The sequence below is a fragment of the Micrasema longulum genome, unplaced genomic scaffold, assembly GCF_059751315.1.
Source record: "Micrasema longulum isolate JH-2025_06_02 unplaced genomic scaffold, ASM5975131v1 h1tg000551l, whole genome shotgun sequence".
In the NCBI taxonomy this organism is placed as follows: Eukaryota; Metazoa; Arthropoda; class Insecta; order Trichoptera; family Brachycentridae; genus Micrasema; species Micrasema longulum.
In genome coordinates, this window is record NW_028277747.1 from 88,092 (window position 1) to 114,656 (window position 26,565).

At 31.7% G+C, this 26,565-nt stretch overlaps 2 protein-coding genes across 2 annotated transcripts in view; both read left to right on the top strand.

Moving 5' to 3' along the window:
• Positions 1-1,591, top strand: part of LOC148280684 (aminopeptidase N-like) — a 44,428-nt gene extending 42,837 nt beyond the window's left edge. Inside the window, 2 exon segments of the mRNA XM_088227993.1 lie at positions 1,397-1,542; positions 1,545-1,591. Coding sequence (XP_088084119.1) covers positions 1,397-1,542; positions 1,545-1,591 — 193 coding nt within the window.
• Positions 1,592-3,364: 1,773 nt separating this feature from the next.
• On the top strand, positions 3,365-26,000 carry LOC148280685 (aminopeptidase N-like). Its single transcript, XM_088227989.1, has 9 exons — positions 3,365-3,521; positions 3,600-3,865; positions 5,091-5,310; positions 6,486-6,763; positions 6,982-7,181; positions 12,247-12,414; positions 17,348-17,491; positions 22,483-22,564; positions 25,459-26,000. Exons 1-9 carry the CDS (start codon positions 3,386-3,388, stop codon positions 25,603-25,605), a joined length of 1,641 nt encoding a protein of 546 aa, XP_088084115.1. The 5' UTR covers positions 3,365-3,385; the 3' UTR covers positions 25,606-26,000.
• The last annotated feature ends 565 nt before the right edge of the window (positions 26,001-26,565 follow it).

Here is a 26,565-nt window from a genome sequence, read left to right on the forward strand (position 1 = left end):
AATGCAATGAATAAAAATACGAAAAAAAATAATGTAAATGCCACAATTAGACAGGTTTACTGTATAATAAAAAGTACGAGAATAGAATTTATAACAACGAAGACAGAGGCGCTGTTTTATGACCGGTGTATGTATGAAAGAGACAAAAAAAATAAATTCGTTCAATCAGTCGGTAATTGACAATGGACAGGAGTGCACGCTAGTTAAACGACCAGCGTATTTTTGATTGTTAGTTTATTTTGCTGTAACAGGCTAAAATTATGCTACAATTTTTTTAAATTATGGAAACGAAATTTAACTTTTTTTATTTCTGTTTTTTTTCAAATTCAGAATATTTTGTCTTTTGCATGAGGTAACACGACGTAACATCAAGATTAAGGATTTTTTTGGCACAGTCTATTAACAGTCAATTTTTTATATTTTTTATTTGAAACAAAAAAAATATTTTATAAATATACAAGTACAATAAATAATTTAAAAAAAATCTTTCATTGGCACAACCAGTGCGTGGTTATAATGATTTAATTAGTTTTACGTGAGAGCACGATTGAATTATCAAATTTACATATACATACATATACATATATACACAAAACATAGATACACACATTTTAATTGTTTTATTTTTTATTAATAAATTTTCATAAAGAGTGCATGTTTTGTAAAATTCTAAACATATCTACTTTTACGCATCTAGTAAATGTTATCACTGTAACTCTCCAAAAAAGAGACTAACTCTTGTGCTTGGAGAGTGACTTACACTGTTTTAGTTGTTTATTTATAAGAGTTTATATAATTTTAAATACGAGTACATGAAAAGAAAAATAAAAACATTGGACATGTAAAAAAAAAACATTAAACAATTCATACCATTAAAATTTAATGATGTTTTTAAAGGTGTTCAAAAAATTTCTTTGGACTAACTTTAAATTTATTTATTGAAATATTATTTTTAATAGTTTTTAGTTCATCGGGAAGATTATTATAACTTTTTTCACCTTAAAGACAAAGCTATTTTAACCTGACTTGTATGGAATTTAAGAATTTTAATATTATGTTGGTATCTGAGTGACTTATTCATCTTAAATTCTTTTATTTTTTCTTCTTATAAATTTGAATAATATAATTTATTTTAAAAAGAGTGTCTACTGTATGAACCTTATATATTTAAATAGACTTTCCGCATTAAATGTTGACGTTTACGTATACAACAAATAAATATTTAAGTGAAAAAAAGAAAAAATAAATTCTTTACTAACAATTTAGCTTAAGTAACCAAGCACATTTTTTTCCATGACCCACTTTTCGCATGTGTTTTAAAGGTGTGATGACAATAGAAATTGAAAATAATCAATATGATAGTGAATATAATTGTATGTATCTTGTTACATTTTAGAGAAACAGCAATGCTTTATGATGAACAAGTATCGGCAAAGAACAATAAACCAAGAGTGGCCACTGTAGTTGCTCACGAACTTGCTCACCAATGGTTCGGTAACTTAGTCACACCATCATGGTGGTCGGATCTTTGGCTGAATGAAGGATTTGCAGCTATATGGAGTACGTTGGAATAGATGCGGTAGGATTTTAAAAACTAATGATACTTGTATTAAAATAAATCTAAACAACCTTGTTAATAACAAAACATTTAAGTTTGTAAGTGAAATTCTTGATGAAGTTCATTGTAATTTATTACATAAATAAAAGACGAGTGATACTTTAATCCACAAATTTGGAATATCCAGTGACCGGTTTGATCGCTTTCGCGATTTCGAGACTGGTACCTTTATTATAGAGTTCAATGTATTTATACAAAACAGAGGTAAGGATAGATAATTTAAAGTTATGTAAGAGTAAATTAAATAAAGTTATTTTTATCTTAAGGATAATTATCAATTTTTTTCGGGTTAACTAATGAGTTGATATAATGCTATTTTAATGATAATAATTTAAGTATTTTATTTTATTTTTAGTGTCCCATCATTCGTGAGTGTGATTTTTGTAAATTAAGATTAAAGTATCACTTGTCTTTTATTTATATAATCAATTTGTTATTAACCACTATTTTTCTTTTTTCTATCCACCGATTTTAAAGCCACACAAGCTTCTTTATCAAAGTATACTTAACTAATGAATTCTATCGCATTTTATTTTTACAGTAAGTAAATATAACATCGATATATATGGAGCTAATAAGTCTTTTTTTCACGCTGTTCTTTTAAATATGAGAATTGTGACACTTCACTAGATGGATACGATCTTTCCGAATTCGTAAAGCATCTGATAAAAACTAATCATAATTTTAATAAAGACACTGAATTAAAAGTCCTTCAGGTTGAAAAGAAAATAACATTTAACAACTGAGATGTAAAACATTTTGGAGAAGGTAATACAGAAGTCTAGGCATCTACGGGGCTTATGACCTGTCAATGGCTGGTTTAAGTGGCCACTTTACTCACTGTGTAACATTTACCATTTTGTCCATATTTAAACACCTATATTCCTTAAATTCTTTCATCTGTTGATGTTTGTGAAGTTAATGTTAAGTTCAGCTCTTGCAGTTCGTTCTTCACCTCTGTTGTAATATGTTAATATTAACAGCTCCCCAGGGAGTTGAATCCAGTCCTTGTCTACAAAAATTTGGACGAATTCAAAATATTGTTGATAACACAAGTATTTATCAATGTTTGAATCTTACTATGTTATAATTTTCATTGTATTTGTAGATACAATGAATTACAATGAATTAGATAATATAAAGAAATAAAATAAAAAAAACAATTCCTAAGAAGAAAAAAATAATCATAATCGTTCCCTTTCCGCACCTAATGGCACCAGGGCACTGCATTGGTACACTGATCGCAGCGTATCTTGATCATTTTTGTTACATGAAGATAAGATGATCAGTCTTACGCTTCAGGTACCAGTCCAGGGACTGAAATATTCTAGTGTGAAAACACCCTTTCAAATAAATATTTCATTACAACCATGTCGGGAACTGAACCCGAGACCTCTTGCATGGCAGATTAATGCGCTAACCAACACACCACGAGGCCGACTGATGAGAAAATAAAAAAAACCTTTTTTTTTTAGTCCACTCGTTTCTTTTTACAATTAAATCATTATAAAAATAAAATAAGATTTAATTTATTAGTTTAGTTAACCTTGATGAAGAAGCTTGTGTAGCTTTGAAACCGGTCGGTGGAAAAACTAAAAAAATACTTTTTAAAAACAAGTTTTTTTAAATTTATTTTAATATACTGAATAACAACAAAAATAGTCTTTCAAATATATATTTATTACAAGTATTTAATATTTATCAAAGCTACATTTATTTACATTAGAAAATTAATTCTTATTGCAGATTGAAAATTCTTGGAAAGCTATGGATCAATTTGTACTTCACGAAGTACAAAACGTGTTTGGTTTGGATGCCTTGACTTCTTCACATCAAATATCCGTAGAGGTTGGGAATCCTGATGAGATTAATGAAATTTTTGATAGGATATCTTATGGAAAAGGTACAGGTCTAAGAAGAAAATATCGAAATGTTATTTTACTTAGCGGAAAAGATGATGATAAATTTATGATTTTTAAAGGTGCTGCAATAATAAGGATGATGGATCATTTTTTGACAAGCCATGTATTCACCAAAGGAATCACCAATTATCTGAAATCCAAGATCTATCAAAGCGCCGAACAAAATGATCTCTGGGAAGCCTTGACAGAGCAGGCCAGAAAAGACGGTATTTTTGACGGAACAATGTCAGTGAGAGAGATAATGGATACATGGACATTACAGACCGGATTTCCAGTTATCAATGTACTGCGGAATTACGATACTGGGTTTATAGTCTTACAGCAGGTAAAATGGTTTCAAAGCAGATTTTTGGTTTTAGGAAATATAAACACATTTCTGATTATCGCAAGCAACGGAGCGGAGAGGCTATCATTCCTCTCACTTCTGTTCACTGTACTTCATAGTCCTAACGCTCTGATATACTTCAGTAAAAAATTTAATCGTTTTTCAGTTCATGGTTTACTTCCTTGTTCTAATTCTCAAAGGACCACCCATCTACAATTCCTCTTTCTTCTCTGATTCATTTAGCGTCCATGCGGGTCGACCGTGGAATTATTTCCCATCCACTATAAAAGATAGTACTACAGTATCTCTGTTTAAATCATGTCTGAAGAAACATCTTCCTTCTCTTCCTAAATCTCTCCTCCTTTCCTCTTTCCTATTGATTCCTTTTTGATTTAAGGTAATTTTGTACAAATACAGTTATTTCTATTTTTGTATATCTTTAGCTTTTTTTTTATGTATTTCTTTTTAAAAAAAAAATATTTTTAAATATGTTTTTTATTCATTTTTTTGTTTTTTTTTACAATAAACATAATAATAAAACAAAGTACTAAAATAATAAAGCATAATTACATATTAACGAAATACATATTAATAGAAAAACAGTAAACAAAAAAAATCTTACAAAGGCATGGCCTGTTCGTGGGTATACAAGAAAATGTTAATGAATTTTTGCTCCTATAATAAATAATGGACAGTTTTAATATTTTTGTATGACATAAGTAAGAAAAAATAAAATATTCTGTAAAAGATAATATGGTATTTTTTTTATAGTAATTAAAAAAGGAAATAAAAAATATTTTAAAAAAACACAAAAATATTCCTTTTTATTAAAGGGTAACAAAATAAATCATAGAAAAAAAGACTTCATATCTTTAGTTTGAATCCAAGATAGTGCATGTTTTTTAAAATAAGGAAAATTTTATTATCAGTAAAAAAATAATTAAAAATTTTGGGCCTATAAAATATGCATGTCTCTGTGCGAGCCTCGTTTTACAATGTGGTATTTCTAACACACGATTTACTATTGAATGTGTTTTGTAACTTGAATTATATAGTCTAAGCTTTTATTTTATTGGTTTGCTGAAAGAAGTTTCCATTTGACAATAAGCCCGCCAATGTCAAGTTTATATTATGTACAAAAATAAAAATGAGAAGAAGATTTTCTACCTTTGAAATTTTTTTAACTAACTTCTTTCGTATCTACTTAATTTATTTATCTTTATAGGAAAGGTTCATGCTTGTGAAAAATATGAGTGTTGATGTTAAAGCGGTAGGAAACCAACAACTTTGGTGGGTGCCAATAACATTCACCACCAAAAAGAATCCGGATTTTGTCAGTACTAAACCTGTAGAATGGATGAAAGCAAAACGAGAATTGTATCTCGGCACAGATAAGGTTTCAGTGGACAAAGATGATTGGGTTATATTCAACATACAACAAACTGGTAAGATTATAATCAACATCAGAACCAGGTTATAATAATATACACTGTTTTTCAAGGCCACACAGAAAAACTTCACAGGAACATTTTTTATGATTTAGCCAAAAAAGTATCCAAATAAAATTTTTGGAAAATCGTATTTTTAAACTAAAAAAAATAATCGATCAGAAACGTATTTGACCAATGAAACGATACACACAGAAAGCGTAGTAAGAGAGAAATTTGTGGATGGGATGCTAGCTGGACACAAAAAGTTGTCTTTATTTTCAAATTAAAATATTGTTTTTTTCGTGAAAAAAATGGGTTTACGTAAAAAAAGTTAATTGGATTTTTTGAAAAGTTTACCACCAGGAATGTTTCTCTAAAGTTTCACGGTCTGGCCCTGAAACACCGTGTATACAATAAAACAAAAATCTTTCTAAATTTATTGAACCATTTTTGAGAAGGGAATAAGAAAGTCTGGGCATTTATAGGCTAATGATCTGCCGTTGGTTGGTTTAAGTGGCCATTTTACACACCGTGTAACAGTTACCGCTCTACCTGTAGTTAAACATTCACATTTCTTCAACTCTACCACCCGTTAATTTTTGTGAATAAAAAGAGCTGAAATGATTTGTTTACTTCACTTGCGATACTGGTTTCGATTCCTAGGAAGGTCGAAATAAAATCAATGTTTTTGAAGATGATTTTACACTAAGTATTTCACTGTCTCTAAAGCGAAAGACTAAGCATCTTACCGTCCTGTAATAGATGATTGAGATAAACTGATTTTTGTTTTTTAAATGCAGTTACCTACGCACCGTCGGTTGGGGATAATAATGAAACCTTCATTGATGTGGGTGCTCTATAAACATTTGGCAATGTTCGGGATTGCATATTTTTGATTTGGATTAAAATTCATTTTCCGTTTGAAACAATGTAAACTGACATAGCACAACGTATATCACTGTGTTGTACAGTGTCTAAATATTTTTTTTTCTTAATTAGGTATAATTTATGTAAAATCAAAAAAGGGAGTTTTTATCTCGCGTATTTACTTACAAAATACGTGAGATAAAAGCTTTTTCTACGGCCGCGAGAGCATTTGGGATATCACTCCAGATTGTCACGCCAATAGTTCCAATGATTTGACTGTTTCAGATTATTTCTGTTTTACACCTGAATCCTTCAACTTCTAGGTTTCTACAGGGTAAACTACGATGAACGCAACTGGAGACTGATAATTTCTCACCTGAACAATGAAGACTTCCAGCTGATATCACCAGCTAACAGAGCCCAAATCCTAGACGATGCATTGAACCTTGCTCTTGGAGGGAGATTGGATTACACAACAGCTCTGGATATTACCAAATATTTGGTTCGGGAAAAGGAATACGTTCCATGGAAAGCTGGACTTGTTGGTCTGGGATATATCGATGGCATGTTAGCCAAGGGACCTCATTATCTTGAATACAAGGTAAGCAAAACATATCTTGAATATGTACTACAAGACTAAAAGAAATTCTTAATCAGTGGAGACAAAATTTGATTGTTAACATAATTATTTTTTCCAAACTGCCATATCTTGCGGATTTTTCGGAAAAATAATTTCGCTTTACCTCATCTTGCAATAATATTCACCTGCTCGGATCTGATCAAATCATTTTATTTGATGTTGCTGGTTTTTCGTTGCAGAAATACCTCCTGAGTTTGATGAACGACGTGTACAAAGAAACAGGTTTTACAGATGACGTGGACGACACAATGTTGACGACTTACATGAGGATCGACCTCATCCAGATAGCCTGTCTGCTGGAACATGATGACTGTGTGATGCAGGCTGTCACACACTTCCGTAACTGGATGATGACTCCCAACCCTGACGTCCACAATCCGTAAGTCCTGATTTTGGTAATAACAAATACAATTCATCTCGCCAATAAGCTTAAGCAACAACTGGGAAGAAAATTAGATTTACTTATTTAAATTTAGATTTACTTAGCAGTATTACACTTTAATTGTTAAATAATAAAAATAAAATTTAATTAATCTTTAATTCTTCACAATACACAAATTAATTACCTCTTTCCCCAATACCTATATAAATAACATTTGTTTGAATTGTGAATGTGTTACCACGTCCTGTGGTCCTTTTTTTCTTCTGTTCTGGACGTCTTTTTAGTAGGCATGAAGTTCATGCATTCCAGAACGTTGCACTAGGTTAAATATCTGATTTCATTTAACGTCCTGTGTGTAATAATATTTCACAATATAATGTATTGTGTTAAAAAGAAAATGCTAGTCTTTGACCGACGCTCGGGATTTCGGGTATTTTAATTTGGCGTGTGTGTGTGTTATCGATATATATGATAAGCATTGTACCCACATATTAAAAGGAAATTGTTGAACACAGAAAGTTTCAAACAATATTATTGTTTTGATTTATTGTACATAAGTACAATTTTATAATTATTATTTTTATATTAATTTTAAGCGAGCCGCTTAAAGCTGATATTCTTAAATTTATTTTAACGAAAGTTAGCTGTTGGCGCACTTTAACTTTTCTGAAACAAACTAGTCCATTTTTGAACCCATTGAGACTACGCATTGAAATCAGTTCTTGTGGCAGCTTATTCCAACCATCAACAACCCCATTGCTCAGGAAATGCTTCCGTGGATTTAGATTGAATCTCGTTTTCTCCAGTCTGAGATTGTTGCCTCGAAGACAAGCATCTTGTTTAAGCTTGAACATGGGATCCAAATTTGTGTAGCTATAGTGACTTGTATCTAAAGACTGTTAAATAAATATGTTAAATATTCTCGCCGTTCCTGCAGCGTTGTGATTCATTCATGACACATTCTATGTATAGTTTTTTCTGTACTCTCGTAATAAAAAAATATTTAAAACATATATTAAGTATCGTATGTACAATTTTATTTCAACAGTTCTAAATTAGTTAATGACTCCTATTAAACCTTTCCCGCATAAACCTTCTTTTGAAATACGTGGCGCGTTAATAATAATAATTATTAATTGAAGTTTAAATTTCAGATCCTATCTGATAGGGGTAGAAAGTTCATAATGTATTGCGCCCCTATTCCGAATATTTTCCCTATTGCTTTCCGAACAAATATTTGCTTATTAAACCCGTAAAATTTTATTTTTATTTCAGATTTGTCGGTTTATAATTGATTAGATTTAGATACAATCATAGTTTGGCGATAAGTCTTTTTTAAAAGGCATGCTAATGGAAATTAAGCCAACCAAAATTAATAAAAACGATATCGAAATTTAAGAAGTGGCATTGAATATTTAATTTTCCAATACTTTGATTAAAATACAGAACTATTTATGTACAGGCACTAAAAAAATCGATAAAACTGAATGTATCCACAAGTTGTAAATCACTAACTTGTGTTGTGGTAGAGCAGGGTTCGAACCTCGGACCTCTGATCCGTGAGTTCGCGACAGTACCAAGGGACTAAATTTTAACAGGCGTAGTCTGAACGTGCAGTACAGACCCAATATTTATACAAACATTCAGTATATCACAGAAAAAGACTTAAATGGTGTCTTCCTGATATGATAAAATTAGAAGATGTATTTTGTGCTTTTTTTTTATAAGTCATACGTTTGCTCTTTTTTTAAATGAATTATTTATAAGTTCACAATCTCGTTGTTGCACAGTTATTTATTTCTTTGTCCCAACTTGCTAGAAAGTTCTGTAATAAGGGGAACTCTTATATGCAAAATCAAAACATACATCAATACACACATCAACATACAAAATACACAATCAAAATTAATAAATACATTGCAAATATAATACAAATAAATTATTTAATATTACAGAGATGTAGCAAAATTAAGACCATATGTCTTAAACTTGTGAATGACTAATTGTATAATTCAATTTAATAAATCATTTTCACGATAAACTTGGTTTTAATTTTTGAAAATTGTATTTAATTTACGAGTATATAATACAGTATTTAATTTTATAATGTCATTAAAACATTGATAAATAATAAAAAAAAAAATAATGAATATTTTAATGACATATCTACAAATTACGTAGCATCATTATTAAGTTTATTCAGAAATATAAATACACATACAATGGTAATACTGAAGATATCATCGATACAATAAATTTATTCTCGCAGCAATCTAATGTAGTGGTCTTTTCCCATCCAAAAAATCCAGTTCAGGATGTTCGTCTAAAACATGGACATTGTTTTTGGAGAACTTAATATGTTCATCAAAGACGTTGAACACTCTTGGAACTACGAGTACATATATCCGAAAAGTGTCTCCGAACAAACGTCGATCGGGTCCTCGGTATCGAGTCATTTAGGTTACGCAAAAATCTCGTGCGAATATTCTGTTGGGACCTACTTACTCAGTCGCCGGACCAGAAATTCGTTAATATTTCTTTGATATTTTTTAATTTGTTTGATATCAAGTACCTTTCAAAATTGAAATAGGAGCTCAGACAGGAAACATAACTTTAAAAAATAGTTTTTTCTCGTGATTATGGGGTTTATGATAAATGTTCAACAACGTCCCCATCCAATTATGTCGTAGGCAGCCACTGATTGGAAAAGTGCAAAGTAAACATTTCTGAGAGTGTCAACGTCCAGGATGTTCCTAAGTGAGCTAGACATGGCATAGTTTTCTTAATCTAGATACTAGAGACTTTTATTCATTATTTCCTTTCTTATCTAATGATGCAGAGAGCATTGCATTGGTTCACCAACTGCAGCCTATCTCAATCATTTTTGATACGTGAAGGAAATATGATAAGGCTTCCGCTTCAGGTACCAGTCCTGGATCTATTGATTTTTTTAGAGTGAAAGCGCGTTTAAAAATAAATACTGTTTGTCAATCATGATAGGAATTAAACCCGAAACCTCTTGAATGTTAGACAAACGTGCTAACCATTAGACCACAAGGACAATTTAAATTAATTTTTACTATTAAACGAAGGTCTGGTTATGAAATAAATGCTTGCAAATATTACTGATAACCAAATCTACATTTCGCAAGGTACGAGAAAACATGAAGATAGATAAAATCTTGATTATTTTAACAATGTTTTGATTATGCCAAAATGTTTGTAGGCTAGCTGGATTTCCTCTCTAGGGAGTTATTTAGATCTTAATTTGTTGCAACAGAGAAGGAAACCATTTTGAGGATGGAATATGGAAGTCTAGGAATTTACATGGCTTAAGACCTGTCATTGGCTGGTTTATTTATTTTATTTATTTTATTTATTTATTCACACTCTTTATCAAAATACAATTCCATATTCACTTTGCCCAGCTAACAAGGGTACATACCCCGTTCCAAGCTAGGCAATTACATTTTAATATATTATAATACTTAACAAATTGATATAGAGCACAGACAAACAAAATATAAACTTATTCGGATACACATTTTGATTCATATACATACAGACATACACATATATACACACATGTATATATAAATATACACATATATACACATGTACATACACACACACGTACATACACCCATGCGCATACACATACATACATTCATAAAAACATAGACAATTTATTTATGCGAAACTTCATGGTTGTCATCTATAAATATATATTTTTTAAATTATTCCTTTTTTTTAATATTTTATTTTTGACATCCAGTAAGGTTCTCCAATCCGTGGCATGCATCAACTTTTCTGACTCCCTACGACCAATATCATGAAAGAGCGAGGTCAACACCTTCCGTAACTTGACAACACTCCGTCTTTCCACGATTCTGGCAAAAGGTTATGGACCTTTTTGCCTACGTTATAGTGTTGTCTCGATGCCAGAACGATGCCATGTCTTGGTTTAAGTTGCAACTTTATACACAGTGTAACATTCACCATTCTGCCAATGTTTAAATATCTACATTTCCTCAACTCTTCCATCTGTTGACTTTTGTAAAGTAAAAGAGCTGAAGATCATGTGGCCAAGATTAATGCGGCAGAACCAATTCACCAGCTAGGCAACGCTTGAAAACAATTTTCCAATTTATATATTTCTTCTCGTACCAGTTAGATTTAATCAGCAATGTTTTGAGTACGCCCAAATGTTTGTAGACAGACTGGATTTCCTCCCTAGGGAGCTATCAAGATCGAATTTTTTTGCAACAGAGGGGGAAAAGATTTTGAGAAGGGAATATGGAAATCTCGGCATTTACAGGGTCTATGACCAGTCGTTGGCTGGTTTTAGAATCTGTGCGCACGCTGTGTGCATAACGCGTATTTATTTCGTGTTATTTAATGTTCATGCGTAAAGATAATTTTAAAACAACAAAATTATGAACAATATTTTGAGGTTTTCAAAATGTTTATTGACCAACTAGTCAAAGAAGAGTCAGATGAGTCTTACCCACATAAATAAGGTTTCGGCTCTTTAACTTCACAAAAATCAATAGAATTTTTTTTTTTTAATTGCCCACTTAAACCAGCTAATGACGGGTCACAAGCCCTGTTAATGCCTTGACTTCAATATAACCTTCTTTGAAATAATCTACATCTCTGTAGAAATATTAAAAAAAAATGTTTTATGAAGAAATTAGTGATTTCTCGTTCAGTTTTCCGATTTTTACTTTTAATCAATAATAATTGGTAAACAAATGTAGTGCCTGATGTTTCATAAGGAAGTAAATAAAGTTATTTATTTATTCATTTTTATTATTACAAAACATTTATTTTTGACATAGTAAGACCAAATTATAATTGATATAATATACATATTATATATTAATGAAACAAAATGGTACCAAAACACTGACGTAATTTGTTTGTTTTAAGAACATGCCCAATATACAAAGGATTTGGCTAAGCTCGAACGATTATTATGACTAAAGTTGCAATCGGTTCCTTTCTGGCAAATGCGTGTTCTAAGCAATTTTTTGAGCGATGTTTAATTTTTGTGTTTCAGAATATCTCCCAACCTGCGCAACACGGTGTACTGTACGGCAGTGAGAGTTGGTGGCGTTGCGCAGTGGAACTTTGTCCGCGAGAGATTCTCTCACTCTCAAACTGGCTCAGAGAGAGAGCTCCTGCTAACCGCTCTCGGGTGTACGAGACTTCCCTGGCTTCTCTATAGGTAAAACTCAGAACAAGATTCTTAACGGTACGTTTTTATGGACATAAGTGTTTTTGCAGGTAGGTTTGACACTGGTTATAGCAGAAGAGGAACACGGGAGGGCTATTATTCGACGTTAAAGTGTTGCGGAATTTTCACTAGTCACGAGTCCGTGGACAGAAGCCCATCGGGCTTTTGTGGTTAAGGTTTATTTTGAGCACAAGAATTCGACTAATGTGGCAAGGCGACGTTTATGTTTTCAGTCCAACATTCGTGATGGCCGTCGAACAAGTTGAATTGGACGTGAGTGCAGAAGTTTAACAAAACATGATCAATCGGAAATGAGCCTCGACTCGGACTTTTAACTTCTGATTTGAGTCTGGAAAACGTAAACCGTGTGAGACAAAATCTGACGATAAGGTTGCAGCATTTAAAAGATTAAGATACACAACATTTTGAAAAAGTTTGGAAATTCCATCCCTAAAAGCTTCAGTATTGTGCAAAGTAATGGAATAAGAGTATTTTTTGTCATTTTTTACGTATAGCAACACTCATATATCAATTAGAAAGTTGTTTGATACCAAAAATTATGACTTACAGATCATTAATCCTTTGGGAGCTCATATTGGTATTTGTTGGTCTACCATCTGTTGTTTTTTTTACATTTTCTCAATTAAAGACTAATTTAATAAATTGCTTGCATATTTAAGTATTTTTGAGTTGGTTAAAATAATAGATATCACGCCGAGGAAAAGGGAAAATAATGTGAATAATAATTAAGTGAACATGCACATCAATGACTCAGAAGAAGATTGTAAATGTATATTTTGTGAGTAAGGGAGTAGTCAGCAAGATTATTAAGCAGACAAGAGAAACAGGGTTAATTGAAGCGAAGAGAATGGGGAAATGTGGAAGAAACCAGAAAGTTTATGTCCGAGATGAAATATCTTCAATCAGAAATAGTAAGTTAAACCCCAGAAAAACAAGTTACGAACTTTAACGAGATTTGGCAGCCACTGGGGTGATGATACATGACTCAGAAGTACGAAGAAGATTCATTGAATCTGGAAGAAAAGCAATTAGACCACAGAAGAATCAACTCCTGACGGCACGTATCATGAAGCAAAGGCTCAGTTGGGCTAGAAAATATACCAAATGGACTGTAGAATACTAGAGAAAGGTGCTGTTTTCAAATGCAACCCACTTTCTCATGCAGGAATATCGCAAATTCGAAAATCTAAAATTATGATTTTACGTCACCTGTAACTCAATATGAGTAAGAACGTATTTTATGTTTACAAGTAATTTTATTCCATTAATTTGCACAATACTGTATAAATCATCCAGCAGTTGAAATATTTATTTAATTTTACATAAACGGCATAAATTGCCTTTAACATACATTAAACGTTAATATGAGGAAAAAAAACATATGTAAACACATAACAAAAAAATTTAAAATTGCATAACTATAACAATAGTAACAAGTAGGTAAATACACATAAGCATCCAAAAAAAATAACGAAATAAATACATAAATATAAAAATAATAAAAAAGGAAAACATTTTTAAAAAGTTTAAGAATAATATTGCGAGAGAAAAAAAGAAATCAGACTCGTTTTATAACTATGAAGTCCAGAACCAAATATATCAGCCTTGTCCTCATACTGGTTGCAATATCTATGGAGCCAGGGGTAGGCGAGTGCATGTGATAGTTGGTCCTAGAACTTGCAGCACAAAAAGGAGAGATTTCATACGGAGGAAAAACTATGCCAGATTAATTTTTTATTTTCTACCCCGACACCTTCAAACAGCATTTTTTTTAGCAACGATGCGTATTTTCACGTTACAAAGTTCATCAATAAATATAATATAACTACTGGAGCGAGAGCAATCCGCAAGAAATGCATTATAAACCACTTCATAGCTTGACGACCGCTGTTTGGTGCGCCATTTCCGGCCGACATGACGAGTAATTGTGCCATTTTTTTTCGTAATCATAAAACAGCGACTTCAGAACGATATTGCGCCATAGTGTTTTATTTTACTGGAACTGCAGCATGATGACTACAATAATATAACCCATCATTGAGATAAAATTATAAATAAATTATCAATAAAACTTCTTGATTTAGTTTTACCATTATTTAATTTTGACCAACGAGCGCTTTCGCCTACGAAGGCATCTTCAGGACTGGTAAATTAGATCCAATATTTTGAACTTTAAAATATTTGTAAGGGACGGACATCAATATTATTACAACTGATTTGCAATAACTGATCGTTTTTCGGAAAGTTTTAGACCGAAACTGGGTCCATGAGATGTTTCATTGATAATTTAAGTCATAATTTTATCTTAATCATTAACCATGTTGTTTTATCGAGAAACATCTACAAAAAATATTAATATAATATAACCCATTTCTAACGTACATACACCGGTAGAGCATCAATGACTAAAGCAAGCAGTCTACTTCGCAGGAAAGTAATTAAGTCGCTTTGACAACATAAACTGGCTTCCAAGATCACCCGATCTTACCCCGTGTAGTTTGAAATCTGGGCTTTTATTATACGCACCACAACCAACCATTCAAAACAACCGCATCCCTCAAAATCTTGTACATATAATGCATACGTTCGCAGCCATCTTGAGTTTGCATCTGTTGTTTGGAATCCTCGATAAACAATTTATATATCACAACTAGATAGAATACAGAATAGATTCCTTAAACTTCTCGATCGTAAATCTCTTACATATTTGGACTCGTACGAAGACTCTTCTTCCTTTCATAGTTTAACTTTCCTTACTAAACGTAGAAGCATTTCTGATCTGTCATTCTTCTTCCAAATTTTAAACAATTTTATCGATAGTCCATATCTCTTGGAGCGTATTTCAATCAATTGTCCCGTAAAGTCAACACGACAAGTTCATTTTTTTAATAATTTATTGCCCAAAAAAAATTTTATTCAAAACTCGTTTATTTATCGTAGCTTCTCCAAATTTAATTTACTTTGTCCCTATTTAGATATTTTTATTACAAAATTTTGTGACTTCAAAAAAAACACTTTTTGAAACACTGTAAAATTAAACATTTGTCAGTGTGTAATAAGTTTATGTTCCTTTAATTATGTTTATTTTATTATAATATAAAAATTTTGAATTGATCAACTATATTATGAAAATCCCTCTCCTCCACTCCTCCACTCTATTTCCTCACCCCTAACCTTCTTAAGAGCTTTTTTTTTTCCTCATGTCTTATATAATTTATTATTTTTCTCTTTACTGTGTTCTCTCATTGTATTTGTGAAAAACTTTAACTGGATGTATGTACTATTTTTTATATTTTGTATTCTCATATAACAACTGTTGTTTTTCCTTAATGAATAAAAATAAAAAAAATATTTAAAAAATAAGGGAATATGGAAGTGTAGGCATTTACAGGGCTTATGACCTGTAATTGGGTGGTTTATGTGGCCACTTTACGCACTGTGCAACATTCACCATTTTGCCTATATTTTAATTATTTTTTTAAGGGTCAAATCTGGCGGCGCTCAACTGTAGTACGCGCATTTTGTTTATCCGTAAAGATTTCACTTTGGACGTGTTTTAATATCGTATATTTAGTCTTTGATCGTTATTATTTGTTTGTGCCTATTTTGATATTAGCTTGTAAATTTGAGATTTTTATTTTTTAAATAAAAAAAAGCATAATCTAAGGATTGGGGACGACGCGTCGCGACGTGTTGACCTCTGTCCATACATCCTCTTCCCCGTCATTAATGTGCATAGAGTTAGTAATCTTCAATAATCATCCCAGCTAATGTTGAGTTGGCACAGGGAGACTAATGGGCATTTGGGTTTCCTTAATGTTTTTATAACACACTCAGGTAAAATAATATACCAGAGTATATTTATCAGTTTTTATTTTTAAACATTGAAAAATTGAGTGCTACATATATTTTTCTCCTAATGTATAACATGAAATCACGTTACTTTTACTTTTATGATTTTTGGTAATTTTAGTCAGGTATTGGTTTTGCTACGTGCCTCACAACTCACAAGATATAACTACCTTTATCAAGGCAAATTTAAAATATAAAAGATACAGTATTTGCATGTGAGTATTCAATATATTACGTGAGAGTTTTCTATGTACTGATAAATAATTGGTCCGGGAGGCTGGCAATCCATTTCTTTATTTATTATTTTTATACATCTTCATTCAGTTTTTGCGGCATATAGTTAAACGCTTGTCTAATAGGATTACGGTGACAATAACCTGTTGTGAAAAGTTAATTTAAAATTAAAAAGTTCTTCATTTTTATGACCCTTTGTTTTATTCTACGTAGTTATGAAGAATAAATTTATTATTTTTTCTTTGCCTCTCAAATAAGATAGCTATCATTATTTTTGTTAGAAAATTGGGCATCTAAATCCTTTTCTGTCGGTGTTCTAAAAGGTTCTTGTAAGAAAACCTTTAAAATTGTAACTGGTGTGATATTCAAGACTTGGTTAAATTATATTGATAAGATTCGTCGAAATTTGTGGATCAACGTAATTTCTCAAAAAAGAGTTTTATAAATTTTACATTTGAATCACTTACTTTGTGGTTATTCATTGCAATACACATATAAATAGAAACACTTAGTTTTTAACAGGATATTGAAAAAAAAAATAACAACCGGTTTCAATTAGTGATATTATCCTTTTTTATCAATTTAACAGCGTGCACTAAATACTTCACCTAATACATCATATAGAAGAAATAAGCCAAGTAATTATGTCTATTGAGAAGTATTTTGTGTTTGTGCAGGAATCGAGTGAGTTGTGACTGGGGTTGAAATGCGATCTAGTTATAAAATAGGATAAGATTCATTATTAAAGTGTACCTTCATAATAAAGCTTTTGTAGCTTCGATACCACCTGTCTACCTAATTATTTCTGATATTTCAGATATTTGGACCAAGCGTGTCGTAACGACTCGGGAATCCGCAAACAAGATGTCTACCGCGTGTTCGGAGCAGTTTCCAACTCCGTTATTGGTCAGCCAATCGCCTTTTCCTGGATCAGAGAAAATTGGGTCAAGATGAAAAATTAGTAAGTGGTTTATAACACTGTGTAAGGTTATATTATTGATTAAATCGGCATTAACTTTGTGGAATGACACAATTATAGTTAATGTTTATATCAACACCTGTAGATGGAAGGTACTGAGTCTTTCGAAACTAGAAGCGCTTCAAAGTAAGCTCAAGTGGTCTAAAAACATAGTTTTTTACTAATTATATATTTTGTATCGAGTTAATAACTGTAACGCTATCTTTAAAATGTAATAAAACGTATCTGGTAGTTGAAATTGCCATGCTATTCTTTTTATTGTAAAGCATATTCAAATACAAAACGTTTTTAAAAACATTTCAGCCAAATGTCCGCCGGGGTCTCGTTTTGTGTCTTGAATTCTGGAGATTTAATTTTGGACCGTATTGCATAAAAGTGGATGAATTTTACCAATGACCCACCCGGGGTTGGCTCGTAGGTCTATGGTTTGTCGGCATAGACTCGAGATCTAACTTAGCCCCACAAAAAAAACATCGTCATCAAATGACACGATCGCGGTGGCCAGCTGACGTCGTCCCCTCGTGATATAACAGAGTTAGCAATATCAAATTAAACTATATTTTATAATTTATTGGTGACCGGTTTCATCGCTTTCGCGACATCTTCGAGACTGGTATCTTTATTAAGGAGTTCAATGTATTAATACAAAACAGAGGTAAGGATAGTTAATTCAAAATCATATGAAAGTGAATTAAATAAGTTATTTTTATCTTAAGGACCATTATCAATTTTTGATGTTGATATTACGCAATTTTACTATGATAGTCACTGGATATTCCGAATTTGTGGATTAAAGTATCACTCGTCTTATATTTATATAATAAATTACAATGAACTTCCATCAAGAATTTTCACTTACAAACTTAAATATTTTAACAATTTTTAACAATTTCCACGCATTGTTCAGCGTTTAGTGGCGAAATGTAGAGAATATTCTAATTTTTTGAAGTGGCGGTCTGTGCTTTATAAGCCCTTGACGTCACTGCTACCCGTGAAGATCTATTTTGATACCTTTCAAAGATTACACTTGTCAGACTCTCGAGTTCATCATGAGTTGATGTCAAACATCAAGCGTCGCTATTGAAAAAAACGTATGCAAAATTATTAGGTTTATGTATAAATCATTAGAAATAGTTTATCAAAAAAGCAAAACAGTAAAGACACGCCAATGGTTAATATATATAATGGGTAAAAATATCATTGCTCTTGTGCTATAAATCCAGTGGGAAAAAAAGGGAATACAAGGCAATACGTTTGTATGAAGAAAAAAGATACCGCGTTGACTTTTAAGTATACTCGTATGCATAATGTAAAAATATAATTCGTTTGTAAAACTTTTCCGATTAAATAAAATATGTTATTTGCTCTGTAAGTCACGAGACTTACATATTTCCTTCTCGAAAATATAGTTCAGTCGCTGTTGACATACGAGTATTTTCTTTTTGTTCAGAGATGTAATTATTGTTTATAAACTCAAACAAAAATAAATCGCCAGCTATTTAGCGGCTTTGTGTTTTAACCCAAAAGGGGCCATTATTCGAGTCCTTTTGGGGATATTTAACCTACATCGAAATGTTCTTTAGCACTTAAGCAGCATTAGGCTTTTTTATTTACACTCGTTAGGTAGGTACATTAAAGCGAAAACACGACTCACGCTGCGTGGATAAATGATCTTTTGCTTCTATTTATATGACAAAAAGTCGTAAGGTCACATTCATAAAATGCCTAGGGTTAGAATTAGATCTTGCCTCTAATCTGTTTTATTTTGTTTTGTTGCTACTAGATACTTATGCTTGTTCCTAGTTTAAAAGAATGCATTAACTTATCTGCGCAATCTGTAAGTGTAAAAAAACTTCAATTAATGCTATGGATCATAAAAGTCAGGTCAGGTGGGGTAAAAGTGTCATATTTTTTTGTAAATTCAAATTTAACGCTCCTTGTATCCAGAATACCATTTTTTTTTATTTACTACAGAATGAAAACAAATTTATTATTATTTTATACATAATTCTAATTAAAATTTTCTTTTTTTTTTAATAAATTTCATAAATGGTTAAATTTCATGAAAGTTTTTTTTTATTCCATACAAATATTTTTTTATACATCCAGAAAATGTTAAAACTGTAACTTTCCAAAAAAAGAAATTAACTCCTGTGCTTGGAAAGTAACTTTCACTGTTTTAGTTATTTATTTATTAGAATTGATATAATTTTGAATATACGTGTAATAATAAAAATAGAAGCATAAATATAAATTATACAATAAAGCATTAGTAATTAAGAAATGAAATATAAATATAAATTGGATAACATACCGATAATACTAAAAATTGAAGCAAAAATATAAATTTGAAAATATACAGATAATAATAAAAATTGAAGAACAAATATAAATTAGAAAATGTACCATTTATAATTTTAAAATTTAACAAAGGTCTTAATACCAGTAATAATAACTAACTAACTAACTAACCATCACGCCATTTCCCCAGAGGGGTAGGCAGAGAGAATAGAACGCCACACCACTCTGTCCTGGCACACTTCCTTTGCTTCCTTCACATTCATACATCTTCTCATGCACGCACGTCGATTATTCCGACTTTTCACATAACCACTTTCAAGAATTTGTTGTACTTGATCATGCCATGTCTTTCTCGGCCTTCCTCGACTTCTACAACCAGACACATTCGCATCATAAATCTTTTTAGCCGTTCTTTCATCATTCATTCGCTCCACATGACCGAACCATCGCAAAAGACCTTTCTTAATTTTGTCGATAATGCTTAACTCAGCCTTGCATTCTGCTCTAATTTCGACATTAGGGCACCTATCATACATTGTTTTTCCGCACATTCGCCTGAGGGATCGCATTTCAACAGCATTCAGTCTACTTTCGTCCCTTTTTTTCCAACTCCATGCTTCGCTTCCATACATTAGGGTTGGTACCAGAACTCCATTATGAACTGCTAATTTAGCCTCTTGCGATAGACACTTATTTGCTACGACAGACTTTAAGGCACCATTAACTCTGTTACCGGCACTAACCCTCCTTTCAATATCCTTGTCCATATTTCCATCTCTAGTAAACATACTACCCAGATATACAAATTCTTCGACCTGTTTCAAACTATCTCCATTTACTACAATCTTACATTCAGTCATAGTTACATTTCTTTTAAAGACCATGACGTTCGACTTTTGCACATTCATTAGCAAATCACTCTCCTTGCACACTTCGTAAACCTTTGTAACCAAGGATTGCAGTTCCTCTTCGCTGTCAGCTAGGAGGACTGCGTCATTGGCGTACAGAAGGCAACTGACAGTTAGATTACTCATTTTCGCTCCCACATCCATACTTTTCAATTCTTTCATACATTTATCCATGTATATGTTGAATAATAAGAACAATAATTAAAACAAATGCAAACGACTAAACATAAAAAGTAAAATAACATATAAATAAAAACAAAAGTGAGATATTTGGCAATTAAAAGATGGGAAGCAAAATAAGCATCGCACTTTTTATCCCGAAAAAGTTCACTAAAAAATTGATGAAATATAGTAACAATGAGCGACATTTTTTGAAAATTAGTAGGCGTGAAGGTAGATGTCAAAAATAATTCATTTGAAATTAATACTTACAATTTATAAAATCCATTTTTTTAATCTATGGTTAGTTTGCTTGTAACTTGTTTTCAGACGATGTTATCATGCTTTAACAAAAGTGTTTTATTGAATAAACTTTGCTACGTCACTATAGGCTATCGGATCATTGTATTTTTTTCATAGCGATAGTTGGAAGACCAAGCTCTTTTCAATCCTGATAAAATACTATATTCCATCCAGAAAATTCTGTTTGATAAACGACACAAGTAAATAATTACTTTAATAATTTTTCCGAGCGACGCCGACGCCGCGGGTAAAAACTAGTTATAAATAAATCAATAAAAGTATTTTGTTTGTTACGTGTTCTGGGTATTTTTTTATTCTTCAAATACAAACAAATAATTTGACCTACTATCATGCCAAAGCCTAGTAGGGTATGCATATTAAAATACAACGTGTGATGGATACCACCTGCTCGAGGCGTACAACTGAACTCCCCCCTAAAGTTGTGCGACTTGGAGTATGCGGCGATGCTGTTTTTTTTTTAAAGTCTGTTGGTGATTTTTAGGAAATTGTTGACACATTGCAGGAAAACTCAACTCGTCTAAGTCTTAATATTAATACAATAGAGACTCAGATTATGTGCAACAAATCCTGTCCGGACCCTGATCAGCCTCTCTATAATAATGGACCGAAGATTGAGAAAGTTGACAGCTTCAAATACTTGGGAGTTCACATAACTGAGGATGGAGCTCGCAACCCGCCTAGGAATTGCTGGAGCAACTTTTAACATGATGCGTGTTGTCTGGAACTCTAATCTATACTAGGTCAAAACAAAATACCGATTATTCAACTCTTGTATAATGCCAACGGGTGCGAATCTTGGCACCTTACTAAAGCTCAAAACACACAACTTCTGAGTTTTGAGAGTAAGCACTTGAGAAGAATATTTGGTATAAGGTGGTTCGATTTTATAACTAACATTGAAGTCCAAAAACGGACACAGCAGCCTCCCATAACGAGCATCTTGAGGATGCGGCGGTGGACGTGGCTTGGACACGTGCTGCGCATGCCCCAGGAGAACCTAAACCCAAGTTGCCTCTTTTTTAAACCTGCGGGCTCACGATGACGATCTTTCGACTTTATTTGGCGGAATTAACAGGAGCGCTGAATTGACGTGTGAAAAGGCGAAAATACTGGTTGGCGATAGGGTCTCCTGGAGGCAACTGGTGATGTCCACATGCTCCACTCAGGAGCGGATGTTAAAAGGAAAAGAAAAGAAAGACTCATCTGTATTGACATTTAATCCTTTTGTTGACCAATCACAATTTCACTTCAGTTTTCATAGTTGTTTTTAATTTCTTTCAGTTTGGGGCCAACTGCATCCAACTTAAATACGATCGTCAAATATTCTACAAGGAAATTGAATACTAAACATGAACTAGAAGAGGTAATATAAACATATTTTAAATAATTTAGACTAAGGCAATGCAAAACTTTTAAAAGCGTTTACAATAATATTTTTTTATGTTTTGATGTAAGAGACCCATGTACTTATTTAATATTAAAAAAATCATAGTTAATGCTGTAGTTTCATAAAAAGAAAGAAAATCCCAAGATTATGCCACTTATAAACAAAAATGTGTTTAATAACAACAATTATTTTCTTGGGAATTTTTTTATATTTTTTTTTTTATTTGTGTATTTTTCCATACACATATTATTTACTTGGAAATATAATTACTAAAATACACTTTAGAAAAATACATCCTAAAGTTAAGCTATAACATGAATTGGGAAAAATGCCCACAAAGACTACAGCGTCTGAGCGTGGGTCATTCCTTTTTTAATTATTAAAAAGTTTATAGCACATAATATAGAATTGTATAAATAAAACACTTTGTTTTAAGTCCACTGAGTTTATATATTTAACACGACATGTTTCGGACACGCAGTACTGTCCATCTACAGGTGTATTTAAAAACTAATGTTTTTAGAAAGTGATTTTACTTAAAACAAAGTGTTTTATTTATACAATTCAATATGTTATACCACAATGTTAACGCCGAGTCAATAAATAAATCACATAATATGGTATGACATGACTATGAAAAGAAAAGAAAAGAAAAGAAAAGAAAAGAAAAGAAAAGAAAAGAAAAGAAAAGAAAAGAAAAGAAAAGAAAAGAAAAGAAAAGAAAAGAAAAGAAAAGAAAAGAAAAGAAAAGAAAAGAAAAGAAAAATAAAAGAAAAGAAATGAAAAGAAAATTAAAAGAAAAACCACATTAAAATATGATGAAATTACGAAAATGTGATTTATTTGCAGTGTGCATTTTTTTTCTTTAAAGAATGTGTCTATCTGCTCCTTTCATGCTAATCCAAGTATTTAATTGAAATTTATTCAAGTGATTTGAAACTTAACAGTCAACAAGAAAGTCATTTAAAATAAAACTTTAATTTTGAATTTTTAAATAAAATTCATATATTTTTAATCACACAAAATATGCGGTATTTTTTTTAAACTTTAGATTAAATTATGTTTTTAACAATCGTTTAAAAAAAAACAGAACAGTTCAAACTGCTTTCCTTGGAATATATATTTTCAATTTTTTCATAATTAATATTTTTGTTGTAAATGTTCAACAGGTAAATATCATGTTTTTTATTACACTTTTAAAGTAATAAAGGTTTATGAAATACTTTCCAGTTAAAAAAAACTGTTTTGGCTGAATATTAGTAGCATAAAAAATATTTTTTAATTTGTAATTTTGAATTCCCACATAAACAGTTATTCTATTGAACACACCCCTAACACGTCATGATTCATGTTTATTTGTTCCTGGCCATTGAAATTCGTTCAGAACATTATCACGAATCTTGGCGTCACAACAACCAAGGCCAAACACGTCGCGTTTTTCTAGCAAATTATTTCGATTAAATTTATTTTCTACATTTATGTATGAAAACATCATTCTTTTTGTGTCCGGGGCAATTGAAGAATACTGTATGTGAAATAGAACCAGAACCCTGAACCCATTTTAATTTGTGTGGATATAAGTCCGCCTTGTTATGTAACTATTGGCACATTTGCCCACCATGCTTAAGGTCCTAAAATCAATTCCTGGCTGGCAATATTGGTTTATAAGTAGCACATGTAGCGTAGCGTAAGGCTGATCACCTTACCTTCATCGCAAAAGTAGTTTAGAATTCTGATTGATGTTTAAATATTTATGTTTATTTGTAAAAAGGTTAACATAACTGTATAAATAAATACCCATTGAATACATATTTATTTGTATGACTAAGTTTTTGATTTTAACAAATTTTGAGAAAAAATCATTTATGCTTAATTTTTTCTTTGACAATCTGACAGATGGAAAAATAATTACTATTTAAGTAATGCATTTGCTTCTTACACATGCATTTGCTACTTACACATAAAATGTGATCCCATCCTGTTTCTTTAAGATCCCAGCAGTATTTTTACACTTTAAAACGACACAACACGCCATAGTTAAAATAAAATAAAACAGATACACTGCGATTGGAATTCTAGTGCAGTGCCATATGCAATACGAGTTGTGGTTAGGGAAAACGCTGATGATTCGGGTAAAAAACTCTTAAAGAAGGTTACATAGTTTAGACATTCACAGGACTAACAATTAGTTAATTTTGCTTCATGTAATTACTTTGTTTACTGTGTATCATTCCCTATTCTACCTTTGTATATTTGAACCACCGTTTTTAAAAATTCTTCTCTGTTAACCTTCCCTCCCCGGTGATGTGTAGCTAGTACACATTATGTCTAATAACTATAATATATTTATAAATATAATAAATATTGGGTTTAGATTTTTAGTATTTCTCCATTGCACATTTACATATCGACTGAAATAATTTGTTATTAAATAATAAGTACTTATTAGGCACAAAAAAGGCATTTTTCGGAAATCGGTGATAAATTATACTGACAGTATATCAATGTTTGAAGAAAAGAGTAAAGAATTTACGCCCGGTGCAGTGAGTTACGTAGTCCAATCGGGGAAGTTGGCGCGGGTGCACGTTTTGCCCGAGTCGTTAGCGATACCCAATTTTTTTTACATGTTTTCAGCAGTTAGATTTGAAATATTATCATCTTATTAAAGTATGGTTAATTAAAGCCATTCCCTATAAATATTACATTTTTCCCTTTTAAATATCTTAATTTTTTAATGTGTAGTGACTACACATCACCGTACTGCGAGGGTGTTTTTAGGACAGTAGGGAAAAGGTTAAATTCGTTAATCTAAACACAACTTCAAAACTATTCAAATTTTAAAAATATTTTTCTTTTCTTTATTTTTTCAGTTGAAGAAGTTCGCAATGGAGCACAGAGGAGAATTAGGAAGAACTATTGATCAAGCAATTGAAAGAACTGAGGCAAATGTTGTATGGATGAACAAAAATTACGAAAAAATAGTGGATTGGTTAAAAAACGTTACTATTACAAGTTGATAATAAAATTAAAAGAGTCAACATTTAAAAAAACATCACTGTTAACTATCAAACAAAAAAAATATTTTTGCAAAATATTGTCAAGCATGGTGACAGAAAAGTTTCGTCTGCCTATCAGAGGCACAGTTTCACTCATGCTTCTATTATTTTTTCTGAATTTTGATTTTAGTTCGAACTGCGGTTTAAATTTAACTGTTTTTATTATTAATATTTAAAGCATCAACTTTGCGGCAAAATATTTTACTAAATGTTTTGAAGTATTTGTATATAACCACTTACCGACTTTTCTATGCCCACCGGTTTGGAGACGTACCCGTCTCTTCATCAGGACACCAATTAAACTAACATTGAAAACCCACTATACACCTTCACCATAGTTGCACAAAAATAAAAAACCAACACGTCGTGTACTTTAAGAAGTAACCCTTCCACGCACTGATTAGGTTATGGAAAATGTTTGAAAATATTTTCAATTATAATATATATATTTTTTTAATTCTAACTGTTTTCTATTTTCGTAACCTAATCGGTGTATGTAAGGGTTGCTTATTAAAACGCATGTCTTGTTGGTTTTATATTTTGTGCAAAAACTATGGTGAAGGTGTATAGTGGGTTAAGCATGTTGGTTTAATTGGTGTCCCGACGAAGAGACGGGCACGCCCCAAAACCGGTAGACATAAAATATATATATATATATATATATATTTGGATAATTTATATAGCGCCGTTTTGTGAAAATCTCCTCAAGGGCGCTGTACAATAAATAAATATCCCACCACGTCTTGCAGCTACAGAGTGCATGGACGGCTGGGATTCTTGTTCCTCGTCTCCAATTATGATATACAGGAGCTTGATTACAGCACGTCTTGCAGCTACAGAGCGCATAGACAATAAGAAATCTAGCCCCTATTTACATTTTTTATTTTTTTATTTGACAATAAAGTTAAGAGATTTGGTGAT

Bases quoted from the DNA above. Each gene is read 5' to 3' on its own strand.
- LOC148280685 (XM_088227989.1), top strand. From the start codon at position 3,386: ATGGATCAATTTGTACTTCACGAAGTACAAAACGTGTTTGGTTTGGAT. The intron at 5,311-6,485 runs GTAAGATTATAA...TTCAACTTCTAG, and splicing joins ATTCAACATACAACAAACTG to GTTTCTACAGGGTAAACTAC. The intron at 22,565-25,458 runs GTAATATAAACA...TTATTTTTTCAG, and splicing joins CTAAACATGAACTAGAAGAG to TTGAAGAAGTTCGCAATGGA.